The following is a 16,965-nucleotide window of genomic DNA, read 5'->3' as shown; positions in this document are numbered from 1 at the left end:
AATCTAATGCACAAGCGTAATACGTAATAATAGTGTATGAAAAACAATCCAATTTTTAAATTACTACTGTAACATAATTATATTTTCAATGAAAACTATACTAACCTTTCAACATACTAATTTAAAATGTTTTTGTCTTTTATTAATGATACTTCATTTACAACGTCTACTGTTTATGTGTATTTGGAATCAATGGTAATAGTTTTCAGAGAATTTACTACCAAATTATTCATTGCCACAAACTTTCAGGTTTTATATACAGGGTGAGCCCAAAGTAGGTGGACAGTAAAAAAACATTTATTTAGAGATCACGTATACGTACAAATATATGTAATAAGACAATTATATTAATGAAAATAAAATGTTATTTATTAACGCAAATGCTCAAATTGTTTTCCTTCTTGATTTACACAGCTTTGAAGTCTACCTCTTACGCTTCGACAACCATTTTTGCACAAGTCACTCTGGGCATTAATTTCTTGAAATGCATCTCTTATGTAAATTTTTAAATCACCGACACTTCTTGGTTTTTGACTATAAACTTTTTCCTTGAGTACTCCCCAAAAGAAAAAATCCATAGGGGCCAAGTCCGGTGAACGTGCCGGCCAATCGATTGGACCTCTTCGACCAATCCATTTCAATGGAAATGTTTCATCAAGATACTCACGAACTCCTTTGGAATAATGTGGAGGGGCCCCATCTTGTTGAAAATAAAAGTCATGTAAATTAGGTTGTTGCTGTAACTGGGGAACAACTTGATTCCTTAGAATTTCGAGATACTTATCTCCTGTAATTGTTCCGTCCAAAAAAAATGGTCCATAAACACCAGAACTTGAAATACCACCCCAAACATTGACACCAGGCTGATTTAGCTGTTGTTCTAATGTTAAATGCATGTTCTCACTATACCAGTAAACACAATTATGTCTATTGACATGACCGGATAATTTAAAAGAAGCTTCATCACTCCACACAATGTTATCTAAAATTCCTGGGTTTTCTTCAATCTTGTTCAGCATAATTTCACTAAATTGCAGTCGCCTGTCTGGATCATCCTCCAATAAGCCATGAATTAGTTGTGGTCGATAGGGTTTCAACCCAATTTGCGTTATAATTCGCCTAATAGAGGTTTGTGCTATGTTCAATTCCATAGAAGCTCTTCTGGTGGATTTGTTTGGACTTTGAACAAATACATCGGCAACACGTTGCTTATTATTCTCTGTACAGACTGTTTTGGGTCGACCAGTTTTAGCAGCATTAAGGATTGAGCCAGTGGCGTCGAATTTGTCACGGATACGGTAAATGGTTTGTCTTTTTGGAGCTGGAGTATCAAATGTTTCAACCCACTTTCTCCTTACGGTTTCAGTATTTTGAGATTTCCAATACTCTTTTAACACCCATATTCTTTTATCTGTATTTAAAGTATTTGACATTATGGGTTCTATTAACAATCTAAAAAAAAGAAAACAGATTAAATTAAAACAAATGTAATTATAAAATTGTAATTATATAACACAAATAATATAGTTGCAACATAGTTATAATATACAATTGCATTAATATAACCGATACATAAACCTATTCCAAATGCTGTCCACCTACTTTTGGCTCGCCCTGTGTATTGAAATGCTTATAATGCTATATTTAATTCTTGTGTTTTCAGTCTCGATTGGTTCAAAAAATATGCGACACCAAATCTTAAATTAAATAAGAATTTACTTATTGTTTTTTTTTTTTTTAATTTTGTGCAAAGCTACAAGAGGGCTATCAGCTCTAGCCGTTCTCTAATTTAGCAGTGTAAGATTAGAGGGAAGGCAGCTAGTTACCACCACCTTCCGCCACTCTTGGGCTACTCTTTTATCGACGAATGGGACGAGCATGTTTGGTGCTACGGAGATTCGAGCCCGCGACCCTCAGATGAGGAGTTGAATGCCTTAACCCACCAAGGCCATGCCGGGCCTCAATATATTAATATGATATATTTACTTGTTGGTTCAGAAATATGTTTAACCGGTCAATAAGAGTACAAAGGAGGTATACACGCTTCTTTTCTTTAACATTTTTTTAAAAATTTTATTTGCGAAATTTCGGCTCTCTTACCAACAGTTTTAAACATGGTACATATATTTCCATAATGCTTACCAACCATGAATTACGTCAAATATAAAGATGGCGCCACGCATTGTCATGATTATTCGATGTTCAAATTTGCAAAATTGCTAATTAGACATTGCTGTACGTAGCTAGAAAGGGTTTTACCGGTGCACCGTTTTGTAGCATTAGCCCAGCAAATGGATAACTAATTTTATCACAACCACTTACAGCAACATATATACAGCTGTTGAATTCGACATCACCAAAGCAAAAAACAATATTATTGACAGTAATGTCATCTAAGTAGATTACTGAATAGACTTGGCAGCGTCCATTTTAATTTTAACTACGAGTCAACAGTATAACTAAATCGAGCTAATGAAAGTATGGGTTGAATTTTAGCCTGTATTGAGTATGTGTTGTTTTTTTCGGGGTAGTCGTGTTAAAATGTTGCACACGATTTTTTAAATTTCGGTAATATTAGTGGCATTCGTTAAGCCCAGTTCGTAATACGTCAACATCTTGGTTACATACTATGAAACTAGATTGACATAAACATCGTTTTTTGTTTTTTTTTTTAATTTTGCGCAAAGCTACACGAGGGCTATCTGCGCTAGCCGTCTCTAATTTAGCAGTGTTAGACTAGAGAGAAGGCAGCTACTCATCACCACCCACCGCCAACTCTTGGGCTACTCTTTCACCAACGAATAGTGGGATTGACCGTCATATTATAACGCCCCCACTGCTGAAAGGGCGAGCATGTTTGGTGCGACGGAGATTCGAACCTTCGACTCTCAGATTACGAGTCGAATGCACTAACCATCTGGCCATGCCAGCCATCATGAACGTTAAGCTAGGCATGTGAGTAGTAAACAAAGTGGCTTAATATTTGCCTTTAAACTTTATATTTTGATAAAGTTTACAACTGCTGTTGCCCCACTTGTTCAGCCACTAGAAATGTCACCTTCAATGTTTCGTAAGAAAATGTAGTTCATTCTTAGTATAAGTCACACTGAAACTGTGATTCGTAATTATGAAGCGAATGTACTTTTATTTACTGACAGCGTTTTAATCAAAGACCTCTCACGAGTTGGTCTTTTCATCTAATAATATGCTACGATATGCTGGTCAAATCTGTAGAATGAAATAACATACTCAATTTAAAAGTATCTTTTTCATGACATCTGATAAACACACTTATTTATAAAGTTCACGTATAACTACAATGTTCCCAATGCATTGTCACACCTTTCTGATATGTATCACGTGCTGCCAAACAAAGTACTGCCCAGAACAAGTGTATAACATTTTAAAAGTATCTTCATAAAAGTGTTCTTATAACTCAAACGTCCTTTCAGAAATTAAATTATGTTAATCTAAGCATTTTCGGTGTCAAGCTATCAAAAGGAAAATTCACTGCAGCATAAGTTAACCTTCTGATAAAATAGTGTACATGGTGAACTGGCAGTGTTGCCATGCCGATTACGTGTAATATGTCATTTAAACGAGTACTAAAAACTTGCACAGTTTAACTCATCGATCAATGTAATAAAATTTAACATTTTATTTTAAACGTCTAAGAAATTTGTGGATTAGTAAACAGATTTATTAAACAGTTTTGATGCAGGGTTTGTATTTAAACACTACATTGATTAAGTAACTTATTTAATAATATTTTTTCTTGGATGAGGAAGGGTGATTACGAAATTGTCAGTGTTTACAAAAAATTAAACATTAATAGGAAGCCGTTCTTTAAACTGTTTAAACTGACAGTTTAAGAGCAAATTAGTGCGTTTCTAGGTTACATCATGTCTGACAATCTCTTCTCCGTTTTTATAAAGAAAACATTGGCTTATTGAAGCTTTTCTTATTCTATTTTTACGTGCGTGATGAACGTCTAGTCGCAAATTTCCAAAAATTAAGTCATCTACACGGGAAAATAATGTACAGTTGAAGTGCAGATGTAGTAAGTTTTTAATCATTTTTTACAATAGTAATTTATAAGAGAGCATTGCAAATAGTACTCTTAATATCATGCGGAATTACCTTTACATTTGTGTTTTGTTTGGAATTAAATGGGCTATCTATGCTCTTTATGTCACCGGTATCGATATACAGCTTTTAGCGATGTGAATCCGCAGACAGACCGCTGTGACACTGAAGGTGACTTAGATTTGTGATATTGAACTTACAAATATAGATTAGCTGTGTTTGTTCATTGAGCTTAAAATATTTTAAGTATTTACATAATGCACATTCTGTTAGGAACTAATAGTTTGTTTTGAAACGAAAGCTACAGACGTACAGTTCCCCAACACAGGGAATAAGCTCCGAATTTTAGCTTTATAAACTCTCGAGTGCATTGTTGGATCACCAGAATTAGCGTCAAGTGTCTAAAATAGTTCGTCAGTGAAGTGTATCTTAAATTTTGTTTGATTTTGTAAACGAAATCGCGACGATACCCAGTAAAGAAATATAAGGATATTACTCTGCTACAATGAAGTATAATAAGTCAACTTCAAGTCACACTTAACAGCCAAGCACTGTTTCACGTTTATTCTCAAATTAACTACTTGCCGTTTACTGCCGGTGGGTTCGCATGGTTTATCACATTGAGTGATTTCGTATTTTTTATTTTCAACAACACACAGTGTCAAGAACACACAGAAAAAAAAAACTGGGCGAAATTATGCAATTTTCTATCTAGCTCATCATTGAAAAATTAGATTAATTGCAATATTTATGGTACTTTTCTATGATACGTGTTATTAGGAACCCTGTAACCAACAATAAATAGTTTTTAAGAAACGTGTTTAAAATGTGATGAATTATAGGGCTACAATGGACTAAAACAACTTAGAACATTGTTTAAAATAAGGTATTCACAAATAATACTCAGAGCTATTATTAAGCTATAGTTCTGCATAAATAGCCTTTGAGGGTACAGCTTCCTACTTTCTGATTCAGAACAGTACACAGATGTGTCAGTTGTGATGAACGAGGTTATGTCATATGCGCAAGATGCGCGGAATAGAAACTTATAATTTAACCTGCAATTTAATAAATTACACACATTTAACCTGTAGTATAATGTATTGCATGAATCAACACATCTATTTGTTTTATTGACAGTTTATATATTAAAACAACATGTGGATTTGTTATATGTGCATGTTTATACAATTAATCTACATATAAACTGCATATCTAAATATATTTACATATAATTTAGATATAATAACTCAACTTGATATATAAAAGTAACCTTTAATAAAATGATGGGTACAGGAGAAGACGTGCAATTGCTTTGGGACTCCCTGACTGCGAGGGAAAAAAATCCAAACAAAACTGGAGGACTATTTGAAAATATGTTTCCAGCTGTGTCGCTATGACAACAGCGACTTAGTCATTTCGTATAAATCTATTATTTTGTTATTTTTCATTAAGACGTCTTAGAGGTTTTCTTTTTCAAAAAGATTGTTGTCATTACTTTATACTTGTAATAAATATCATAATTGTTATTTTATATTTAATTATCGTTCATAACTGTGTGTTGCCAAAACTGTATTAACAAACAGTATTGGACTGTACTTGACTTATTTATGATGTTCTGTTCTGAGAGCCCCAAATAAAATTTGCTCTGGGTTCTAAAGTCTTTAATCCGGCCCTATCAATTAAAAATACATCATATGAGCAGTATATAATATTGTGTTGTGCTCTGTTATATAGTACAGAATAATATAATACTGTGCAGCTTTATAATCACAGATCTCCATCGCTTTAATTAATTGTACCATGTTGTAATATCAATCTTTATAGTGCGTGAATTTGATTGTGGTGTAGGATCTTGTACAAGATATTGTCCACGATGCAGTAAATATTATAAACTGCACAAATTTCAATAATCCTACAACGTATGTATTCTCTTATGAAAGGTATATAAAATAAATAATTTATTTTATTTAATACGCACTTAGACAAAATATTAACTTACTGTGTTCATTTAAAACCATCCGACGCTTATAAGTAGGCTTATCAAAATACAATGCGTTGCTACATGCATAAACAGCGAAATAAGTTTCACAAAATAATAATTCAAAGTAGCAACAAAAGACTCATTAGTAAGTTTATTCATTAGAGGAAACAACGTTAAAACGAAATAAATCATTAAGGGATAATGTTATGGTATAAGTTAGAGATAGAAATAGTCCAATGTAAACAATAGGCTAAAGTAACTCAATAGTATTAATGGGTTTTTAATGTTTTTTTCTTGTAACATCGAAAAAATTATTACAAAATAACATGAAAAGAAACTGTACAATAGTGCCAAAAGCAGACAAACAACACATAAACATTTTAAAAATCAGTATGAAAACAGAAACGAATACAAGCTAGAAGAAAAATTACTATATTAATACCAACAGGAAATGCAGCATTAGTTAAAAACAGAGTGTATCATAATACGTATGTGAATACGTTGGATAGCGGGTTTTACGTCAAGGACCTAGGAGGGTCAGATATATTTTCTACCTTTTCCTTTTTCCTGAATTAATGATTTAAGAACTGTCAAATGCTGCTGAGAGAATTCTAATACAAAACACTTCTTCGTCTTTTCAGGGACGTTCCTTGAATGTAACGCCACTAGCATTGAGTGTGGCTCGGTTTGGTCAGGTAGGTTAAAGCGTGTGACTTGTAATCTGAGGGTCGCGGGTTCGAATTCCCGTAGCACCAAACACCCTCGCTCTTTTAGCTGTAGGGGCGTTATAACGGAACGGTCAATCCCACTATTCGTTGTTAAAAAGTACCCAGAGTTGGCGGTGTGTGGTGATGACTAGCTGCCTTCCCTCGAGTCTTACATTGCTAAATGAGGGACAGCTAACGCAGATAGTCCTCGAGTAGCTTTGCGCGAAATTCAAAAACAAACAGCATTGAGTGTAATTTAATTTTTTTTGCTCTATTTGGTTATTTGATGTCTGGTGCACATGGTTTTATTTCCAACATAGAAATTTAATGGTGAAAAGCCCTTAACCCTATTAATACCATGCATGATCTCGCGATGTATTTGTTGTTAACAAATATTTTTTTATATAAATTTTTATTAACGTGGAGGAACGAGCAATATGTCAATCTATCTTTTAATGGAAATAGGTTAACGTAACTGTGTAAAAATGTTGAATTTATTGTTTTTGGCACCCTGAAAGCTGTGGTGGGTGCTGAATTATCCATTATTTGCAAATTAAGATTTACTTTTACTACATTTAATCATTCTGGGCACGCATATTATATTCCTGGTCTGATATGCTGTTTATATATTTTCATTTTAATATTTTCTGTGGATGCTTCTGTATTTTTGTCTGTTAATATTTTAAGACAGTTTGCTTCTTGCGTTGCGACACTTTTTTTCTAATTTCGTATATATGTTGTTGGTTTTTTTTCCAAGTTAATTTTGAATCATACTTTAAGCCTAAAAATGTTGCTAACGAACTGGTATCAAGAAAAACTCTGCTCAGGTACTATTTAGAAGGATTTCTATGTAATATAAGTGATTTTATGAATAATATTAATTTTGTTTTCAGTAGATCAATTCTAAGTCTATATTTCTGACAGTACTCGACTATTTGGTTTAAAACTGATTATAAATTGTTTGATGTTATTGAAGGTGTGTTTGAGTTCTTCCAAATAGCCATATCATTAGCGAACCGTAAAGTTGAATTACAATTAATATCGTTTATTAATGGAATTTCGCTTATGTACAAGATGTACACGATAGGAACACCCGCCTCAGAAATAAAGTACTTCGAGTAGGTGCCCTCAACACTTACTTTACATTTTCTGTCGTCAAAAAAGTTGAATAACACTGCACAACAAAGTTTTTGCTTCTTGAACACTGTTGGGTATTCCTTATAGATTTTTGGTTGCTGATCACGAAAATCACATCCCATCATGTACCGTTTCATCGAAATCTTCAGGTTTGCTACAATGAAAAAACGATATCAGGGCAACTGGGATCCGTTAATGCTTGCTGAATACTGTTGGACACTGCAACGTGATGCACCGGACATTGAATACAAACGAAAATCAGGAGCAAAACAATTTTAATTATGTTGAACTTAATAGCGTATTAGAAACATAAACGCATTTAAATACGTTATTGCCGGTAAACAGTTAACTGTCTATTTCTCAGAGTTCCTACGTGATGAATCAAAACCAAAATTATATTTGTGCATACCACCAGGTACCTGTCACAATCAGCAAAAACTGAAAAAATTGTTGTGCAGTGATATCAGTGAATAACTCTTATTGGTAATTCCTTTTCTTTTAATTTGAATCTTAAATCATTATGCTGTAGTTCAAATAATTTTAAAATAAACATTATAAAAAGTTGATATCCCACTTTTAATTATTCGCTTTAAAAATTTGCCTAGACAACTAGTTTAATTGATTCGTCTGTAATGTTCCGTCTTATCCAATGGTTTTCCTTCGTTTAAGAACGTAAGTACATCTGCGTGCTTCTGAGAGGTAGGGATGTATCCTTAATTTAAGAATAAATTAAATAAAGCTGTTAAGTGATCAAACATTCTCTAAGCACCTTTCTTTAGTAGTGTTATTTGTATCTTCTTCAGATGCTTTATTTTTGTTTGTTTGGTAAATATTAATATTTATGATTTTGTGTGCTGATCTTGATTATTATTTAGGAAGATTATTGTAGTGGATAAAGGGATTTTAGTGTATAGTACCTATTAAATAAGTGTGTTTTTTGTTTGAATTTCATGCAAAGCTACACGAGGGATATCTGCGATAGCCATCCCTAATTTAGCAGTGAAAAACATGAGGAAAGGCAGCTTTATATTATCACTACCCATCCCCAACTCTTGGGCTAGTCTTTTACCAATGAATAGTGGGATTGAGCGACAAATTATAACGCCCACACAGCTGAAAGAGCGAGTACGTTTGATGGGACGGAGATTTAAGCCCGCAACCCTTAAATTGCGAGTCAATCGCTCCTAACCATTACCTGTCCATGCCAGGCCTTATTAAATTCATTTATTAATAACTTATGTAAAGAGTCAACACATTAAAAAGTTTACACTACCTTATATAGGAAAGAAGATAATATTATATGTTTAATACCCATGTTGGACAAAAGCACAACTATTTCATTGTTTTTTCTTGATGACGAAAAACCCACTTGAAATAAAAATGTATTTCAGAAAAGTCGAAACGATGTTCTCTGCTTATCAATAAAAAAAGTGTCAATACTCATACCAGCCGTTCTGAGATACATTCCATTGTTTAGCTTTGTATTTAACAACTAATCTAAATGAATGATATTAGGACAACTAATATATAAATATGTATCATCTGCTTTTAATATTTGCTAAACTGTAGCTCTTTTTATGCAGATTGAAATTTACATTGTTGTCAACATTTATAGTCTTAGAAAACGTACTGAACTTTAAAAGCTATTAAACTTTTCATTTGTTCCACAATGTTTTTATTACCCTAGTTACAAATACAATGACATTTCAGCTCAGACAAATAATTCAATACATCAGGGTTAAACGTTTAAAGGTTTTTTGCGAATTAAACGTTTTAAGAGCACCTGTCTAGTCTGCAGCCTGTTAAATATAGGTTTGAATCTAAATCAGGTTACGCATAATATTTCCTCTGAATCATATTGCTTAGCACTACTTCAGAATGGACCCATATCCTGCATGCTTGTATGTAGCTATTTCTATTTTACAATCTGATTTAGAACTTGTCTGACCTTTGCAATTTCATTTTCTTTTAACCATATATACATCTCTTTCTTTGTATAGATATGAATATGGGGTTGAACAGTTATTCTTCAACAGCTGCTGCTATACTTATTGTTTTGTTTTTGTCCTACCTCTATGGAGCCGTTGATGACCTCCTGTTTATTGAAAATTCTTTTTTTTTTCGTTTTAAATTAACAAGTGAATCGTTTTATTCACGAAATTTCTTTTTACTTATTTTTTTTACATTTATGCTCAAATAATTACAACCTTGTGTTTCTGTAACATAATTACATCCTTTTTAATACCCCTAGAACTTAAAAACTGGAAATTAAATACACGGTATTACAGAAAGCTTTGTTTGTAGAATCTGTTAGAATTAGGCATTTGGAAACAATTAACAGCATCAACCTATAAGTTTATTTTAAAGAAAGTTTCTTCTTAGGTATATAATTATAGATATTAAGTAGGCCCACAACTGTGAACTTTATTTGCTAGTGGAAACTTTGTCTTCTAACCATCTGTTGCTAAGGAATATTGATATAAAACTTTAATAAATTTTGAGATGTAAATCCATGAACCAAAACTAAGTCCTGATAATGTACCTAGAGAAAATTAAACAGCCTCAAATCTGGGGGTCTTTCTGAAAAAGATAGTCAATGTTGAACGACTGTAGAGTAATAAGGAGAAAAGTTGATAGAGTGACTGACTATACCAGGTCCGAATAGGACTTAAAACAAAACATACAAGACAATTCATGAGTTAATCCTAAAATTATTAATACATAGACAGCTTTTTTGTGTGATCCTAATGTATTTTATCTATTTGTTGAATTTCGTGCAGGTTTACTCGAGAGCTATCTGCGTTAGCTACCTATAATTTTTGAATTGGTATATCAGAGAGAAATCAGTTTGTTTGTGTTTTGAACTTCGTGCAAACCTACACGAAGACTATCTGCGCTAGCTGTATCCAAGTTAGCAGTGTAAGTCTAAAGGGAAGGCAGCTGGTCATCACCACCCACCACAAACTCTTGGACTACTCTTTTACCAACGAATAATGTGATTGACCGTCACATTATAACGCCCCCACGGCTAAAATGGCGAGCATATTCGGAGATGGGGATCGAAACCCATCATCATCAGATCGCGAATCGAGCGCCCTAACCACCTGGTCGTGCTAAGCCTCAAAGGGAAAGCAGTTAGCCAGCACCACCAACCACAAACTCTTGGGTTACTTTTGCAAATCGAATAGTGTGATTTAGCCATGACTCTTGCATCATAAATCAAGGCCCCAAAGTGCGGTGCTTGGTTTATTTATTTTGTTATTACTTTTTGTCTGCTCTAACAAAATAAGAAAACAGATCCATAGTCTGGCATACTAACCATTCAACCCGATCCTGATGTAAGGAGCTATTTATACTAGCAGACGTATTTGAATTAATGAAACATTACCATAAAATCATAAATTGTCTTAATCACGGCCACATCTGTAGTAAGTCTTCTGAAACTACTCTGAAACTAATGAAATGTTTTTAAATTACAGTACGTCATCCCACGATCTAAGACAGTAAATGTTATCATAATGTGAAACTCTATCTGCATTAAAATAACTACATACTGAAGATCAAAAACAGTCGATATATATGCATACAATACTTTTTCTAATATTATTATTCTGTAGTTCTATAAACAATATCCAATGAAACAGTGCAAGTACCAGTAGCCTGCAACCATTTTTAATTATAAATAAAACTCTCACGAACAGGATGTATAAAATATTTAAATTAAGTAAACATACCTTTCGGAACTTATAATAGGATGCTTGAAAAACGTTTATTTAAAAAATGAAGTGGACATGTTAATGCTTGAGCATACAGTTTGTCATATTTCTTTCCTGGGTAACAGCTAAGCGTACTCCATACTCTATTTAATAATAATAATATTTTTTTTTATATATATCACACGTTTAAGATCTTGTTTGTTCTGCTATTTTGTTTCTTGAGCGTAACGAATTCGAGTGGCTATTTTTAGAAAACTAATGATTCACTACAAAATAAATATAGAAGAATTCAGCGTCTATGAGATCATAGTAAACACAGAATAACTAAGCGTCTGTTTACGATGAAAACAATATAATTCTAAAATAAAATTTAAATGAATTACGATTAAACAAGCTATATGTGATACAAAAATGTAAGTCTCCTAGATACGTGTATTTCTACTGGGATATAAAGCTTGTTTTCGTTTTGTAATTTTGTGCAAAGCTCATCGAAGGCTATCCTCTCTAACAGACCTTACTTTTCACTTGATAATTCAGAGTTGGTTAACATCACCTACCAACAACTCTTGAGCTGCTTTAATCGAATAGTGTGGATGTCCGAAGTACAGAGTTCAAAAAATTTATTCAGCTGTAACTAGATGCTAGCTATGGAACCTCGGATCCGCAAGGCCACTGTGAAGTTCGTACCGCAGTGGATATGACAATCTAAAAATAACACTTGAATTCAAAAACCAAAATTAAAATACGAAATTCCAAGTTAAAGGGGTAAAAAGAGGTTGAAATAACAAACAATTCAGGATATCAATGTCTCTTGCGAGTTCCATAATTTTTATTTAAGCAAATTTCTTGAAATATAACCTGGGGATTTGCTAGCTAAGGTTCTACAGCCTCATTTTCATGAAACTACAGCGAAATATCGTCCAATTCTCTGCAGTTATTCGTCTTTTTTTTTTTTAATACGTAAAACGTAGCATTAATTACACTTAGGCATGGTAAGGCGAACATGTTTGGTGTGACGGGGATTCAAACCTGCGACCCCAATTTACGAGTCGAGTGCCTTAACCACCTGGCCAGTAAAAAATGTACATACTAACAATTGTCAAGGTACATATTTTTGCTTCAGTCATTATTGATAGCTCAATAAGTATTAAATGTTTGTTTTGTTATAAGAACCTCAGAAATACGAAAAAAACAACAACAAAACTGCCGACCTACTCTTTCCCCGTTCCTTCCTCCGAGACCTTACAATAATCATAATAAAGTTGCCTTAGGCAAAAACAAAATTGGAGCACACAGTGACTTATAGTGTAGGTAATCTTTTATTTTTCACTAAATCTTATCCAGAAATGAGTTTGGTTTGAAATTTTGCACAGAGCTACACAATGGGCTATCTGTACTCTGCTCATCATGGGTATCGAAACCCAGTTTCTAGCGTTACAAGTCCGTCGGCATGTTGCTGCAAGACTGGGGACCCAGAAATGAATTAAAATTTGAATCATAAATAGATGAGTTGATCGCGCGCATTTGTGGATTATGATCTTTAACACTATTAAATTTTACTACCATGCATATTTGTAAACAAAAATTGTAATAATGTTACAAGTTCATGCTGTGACTCACAATTCAATTACACTGCAATTTCACACTATACTTTACATTGTTCTCTAAACAAATATATCAACCAAACGTTGTAAATATAGAAATATTTTGAATGTCCATGCGTCTAATCAGACTTAATAGATTATTATACCAATCAAGCTTGCAATACAACGATGTCACAATCATAAATCTAGTAATGTTAAGCTGGAAGCTGATATAGTTTCAAACTAAAACAGCATGAAAAAAAAGAGTTTTTGGATTTTTATTATTCCAAGAATTTGACAATTTAAATTGTTATTGTCTAACTAAAAAGCTTTATAAAACATTAGCTTTAGTCATTTATTGTCCCTTTATTTGATCGTGATTAACATAGTAGATAAGACATTAGAAAATTTAGCATCACAACAAAGACAATCTAAAGATATTTTAAATCCATTTTTTGCACTAACCTTGTCTTCTTCTCTCTTTTATAGGTTTTTGGTTCCAGGGCAGACTTGCAGCTACATGCTCAAGGCCACATGCGAGAAACCAAACCTTACAAGTGTTCCCGATGCTCCAAAGCGTTTGCCAACTCTTCATATTTGTCACAGCACACTCGTATTCATCTTGGTATAAAGCCGTACCGTTGTGAACTCTGCCAACGGAGATTCACTCAACTTTCCCACCTGCAGCAACATATCCGTACCCATACTGGAGATAAACCCTATAAATGCCGTCATCCAGACTGCAATAAAGCTTTTAGCCAACTCTCTAATCTCCAGTCTCATTCTCGCGGTCACCAAAAAGATAAGCCTTACAAATGTAACAGTTGCTACAAATGTTTTGCCGACGAGATTAGCCTTTTAGAGCATATTCCCAAGCATAAAGAATCCAAACATCTTAAAATTCATATTTGCATGCACTGTGGAAAATCTTACACCCAAGAGAGCCACTTATCTAAACATGTACAAAAACATGAAAAGTGTTTGGAAAAAAACACACACCTGCCGTTCGGAGAAAGTCCACAGTCGGTACCATTCACTCTTTCAAGCCGGATTCACACGGACAATTTTTCTTCAAACACTGTTTATTCTGCATCAAACCATGACACTTCATGTGTAGTTACTAACCATTTTCCACTTCCTCACATATCAGAGACATGTCTTCAGTCTATTCTTAATAACCACTCTCGGCTCCACACAACTTCATTGGGCTTGGAACATCGTCCACCGAATGTTACAGAAACAACAGCGAATACCCAGTGCAATTCTCGGAACCATTCTAATTTGGCTTACAGTGAGCAAATGGGTTACGATGGTACACCCCTTTCAATGCCCACCTCAAAGACCAGTGCAGTTGCCACAATGATCCAGTCTGGCATGTTGCCTATTTTTACTGGAAATCAGATGTCAAAGGCAGAAACGTCCCGATCGTATTTCCAATATGAACCTATTGATGTTTCAAAAAGCAGATCCCAAATCTGCTCAACAGGCATGAAATCAAACCAGAATAGCTTCCCCAACCAGTTAATAGCATTGCACCAGATTAAGAACTACGCTTCTATGACTGGAAAAGAACATTCCATTACTTTAAAGAAGAATAACAAAGAATAAACATTTTCATGTTTAGACCAGTATGGGAAATTGGCAAACAATATTCTTAGAAATAAAATCTAAAACATGAACATCACATCTTCGCATTCTGAAAAGAAAAAATTAAAAATTGGCACATTATTGACTCGATGATGGCTCAACAGAAGTAAACATTTTTCAAGTGTTTTATAACCACATATACAGTAGGTTGGTAGTTTGTAGCATATTATATCGCAATAAGATTGATAATAACAATTTTTAACAAATCTTTCTTTACTAAACCCATAAGGTGCTTGTAAGAAGAACACACAAAAATTTAGATCTTACAGTAAAAAAATGCTTGTTAAAATATTATCATTCTTTGTCATTGCTGCGTAATATGAGACAAACTAGAAATCTATTGATCAATCTTCGCCAGCGTAGGCGTTATATTTCATAGGTGTAATAGATAATTTGTGTTCGGTGTCAGTTTACAAATTCTTTGTTGTGATGTAACTGAAATCAAATGACTAGAAAAAAATATATCGATATGTATAGATTTTGTTTTGGGTGATGTAAAAGTGGAACGATTAAAAAACACAGGAAAAACGGTAATCTGTTTCTGTTTCTTTCATGAGAAATTAAAATGTTTATATTTCATCGAAAGCAACAGAACTTTAGAATTGTTTGGTTTGAAATTCGCGCAAAGCTACATAAGTGCTATCTGTGCTAGCATCGAAAATTCAGCAATGAAACCTACAGGGAAGACGACTAGTCATCACCACCAACTGCCAACTCTTTGGCTACTCTTTTACCAACGAATAGTGGGATTGACCGTGACATTAGAACGCCCCTACGACCTAATCACCTGGTATTCTAAGCTAAAAGAACATAAAAATGTTATATTTCATAGTTGAAACATTTATCTTGAATAGCAAGTTTTAAATGAAAAAAGAAACAATTTATTTTATTTCTTATAATAGTGCTTACGGACAAGGGGCCTATTGGTCAGTGATGTCGAGAAACCCACTTGTTGAGAAATTTATATGCAAAAACGGCTCGTTTGGCTTGAGAAAATATTTTACATAGAAGAGCGAACAACGTTTCGACCTTCTTCGGTGACCGAAGAACGAGCCGTTTTTGCATATAAATTAAAAGGGGCCGATTGGTTCGTCTCGGTTGTCCCATCGCCTGAACTAAACTATCAAATAAATATATTTCAAAAATAAATAAATAATAAAATAAAAATCTTAAATTCAGCCCTTATCGTTCGTATAGTTATCAAGTTTTCTCTTGAACCCACTTAAACTTATCACTTCCACTACATCCGAAGGTAACTCATTCTAAAGGCCAACCACCCTGCCCTGTGGCTAAGCGATTCGTCTGAAGGCCCACACACTAAAAATCTGGTTTTGATACTCATATTGAGCACAGAACAGATAGTTTATTGTGTAGTTTTGCGCTTAACAACAAACAAACGAAATTTATTAGACAGAGTAAAAGCAGTTATTTCAACAACGGTGAGTTTAATTGTACCGGTAGATAATCTTAACGCTTCTCTCGTTTAGAGAAAGTTTTCTCGTTTTATTCTATTTTTTTACTAAATATTTAAGTGAGATATATAATAGAGTTATATAGTTTCAAATTTTGAAAATTTCATCAGCAGTTAGTATTTCCGTTACCGAATCTGTGAAACCTAATATCGGGTTTTTCACATTCAACATTTAAATCCAACTGGAAACAGAACGTTTTTGCGAATGTCTACGCAAGTCTACAACACGAATTCCTAGTTCCATGAAGCTTTCTTCAGCCATGGCCAATCTTGTAAGGCACTCGACTCATAATCTGAGGGTTGTGGGTTCGAATCCCTGTCACACCAAACATGTTCACATTTACAGCCGTGGTGGCGTTATAATTTTACGATCAGTTTCACTATTCGATGGTTCAAGAGTAGCCCAACAGTTGGTGGAAGATGGCAATATTAGTTGCCTTCCATCTGGCCTTTCACTGCTAAATTTTCAATGGTAGCGTAGATAACTCTCGTGTAGCTTTGTGCGAAATTCAAAACAAACTCTTCACACACATAAATGTCCCCAAATTCACAACTTCTGTATTTATTACTAAATAAATAATTAACGGGTGGAAATAGTAGATTCCATGACCCACCATCAGTTCCTTTTTCCAAC

General features: G+C 33.9%; 1 protein-coding gene across 3 annotated transcripts in view; it reads left to right on the top strand.

The window, feature by feature from the left end:
- LOC143249422 (uncharacterized) overlaps window positions 1-15,394 on the top strand; it is a 49,207-nt gene extending 33,813 nt beyond the window's left edge. For all 3 annotated transcript variants that reach the window (XM_076499246.1, XM_076499249.1, XM_076499248.1), the window contains exon 3: window positions 13,703-15,394. In XM_076499246.1, coding sequence (XP_076355361.1) covers window positions 13,703-14,821 — 1,119 coding nt within the window. In that variant the 3' untranslated portion in view covers window positions 14,822-15,394. The remainder of the gene's footprint in view (window positions 1-13,702) is intronic.
- Window positions 15,395-16,965: the final 1,571 nt, after the last annotated feature.

Source organism: Tachypleus tridentatus, chromosome 4 (assembly GCF_004210375.1).
Source record: "Tachypleus tridentatus isolate NWPU-2018 chromosome 4, ASM421037v1, whole genome shotgun sequence".
Lineage (NCBI taxonomy): Eukaryota > Metazoa > Arthropoda > Merostomata > Xiphosura > Limulidae > Tachypleus > Tachypleus tridentatus.
This window is presented reverse-complemented; position numbering and strand designations above follow the sequence as displayed.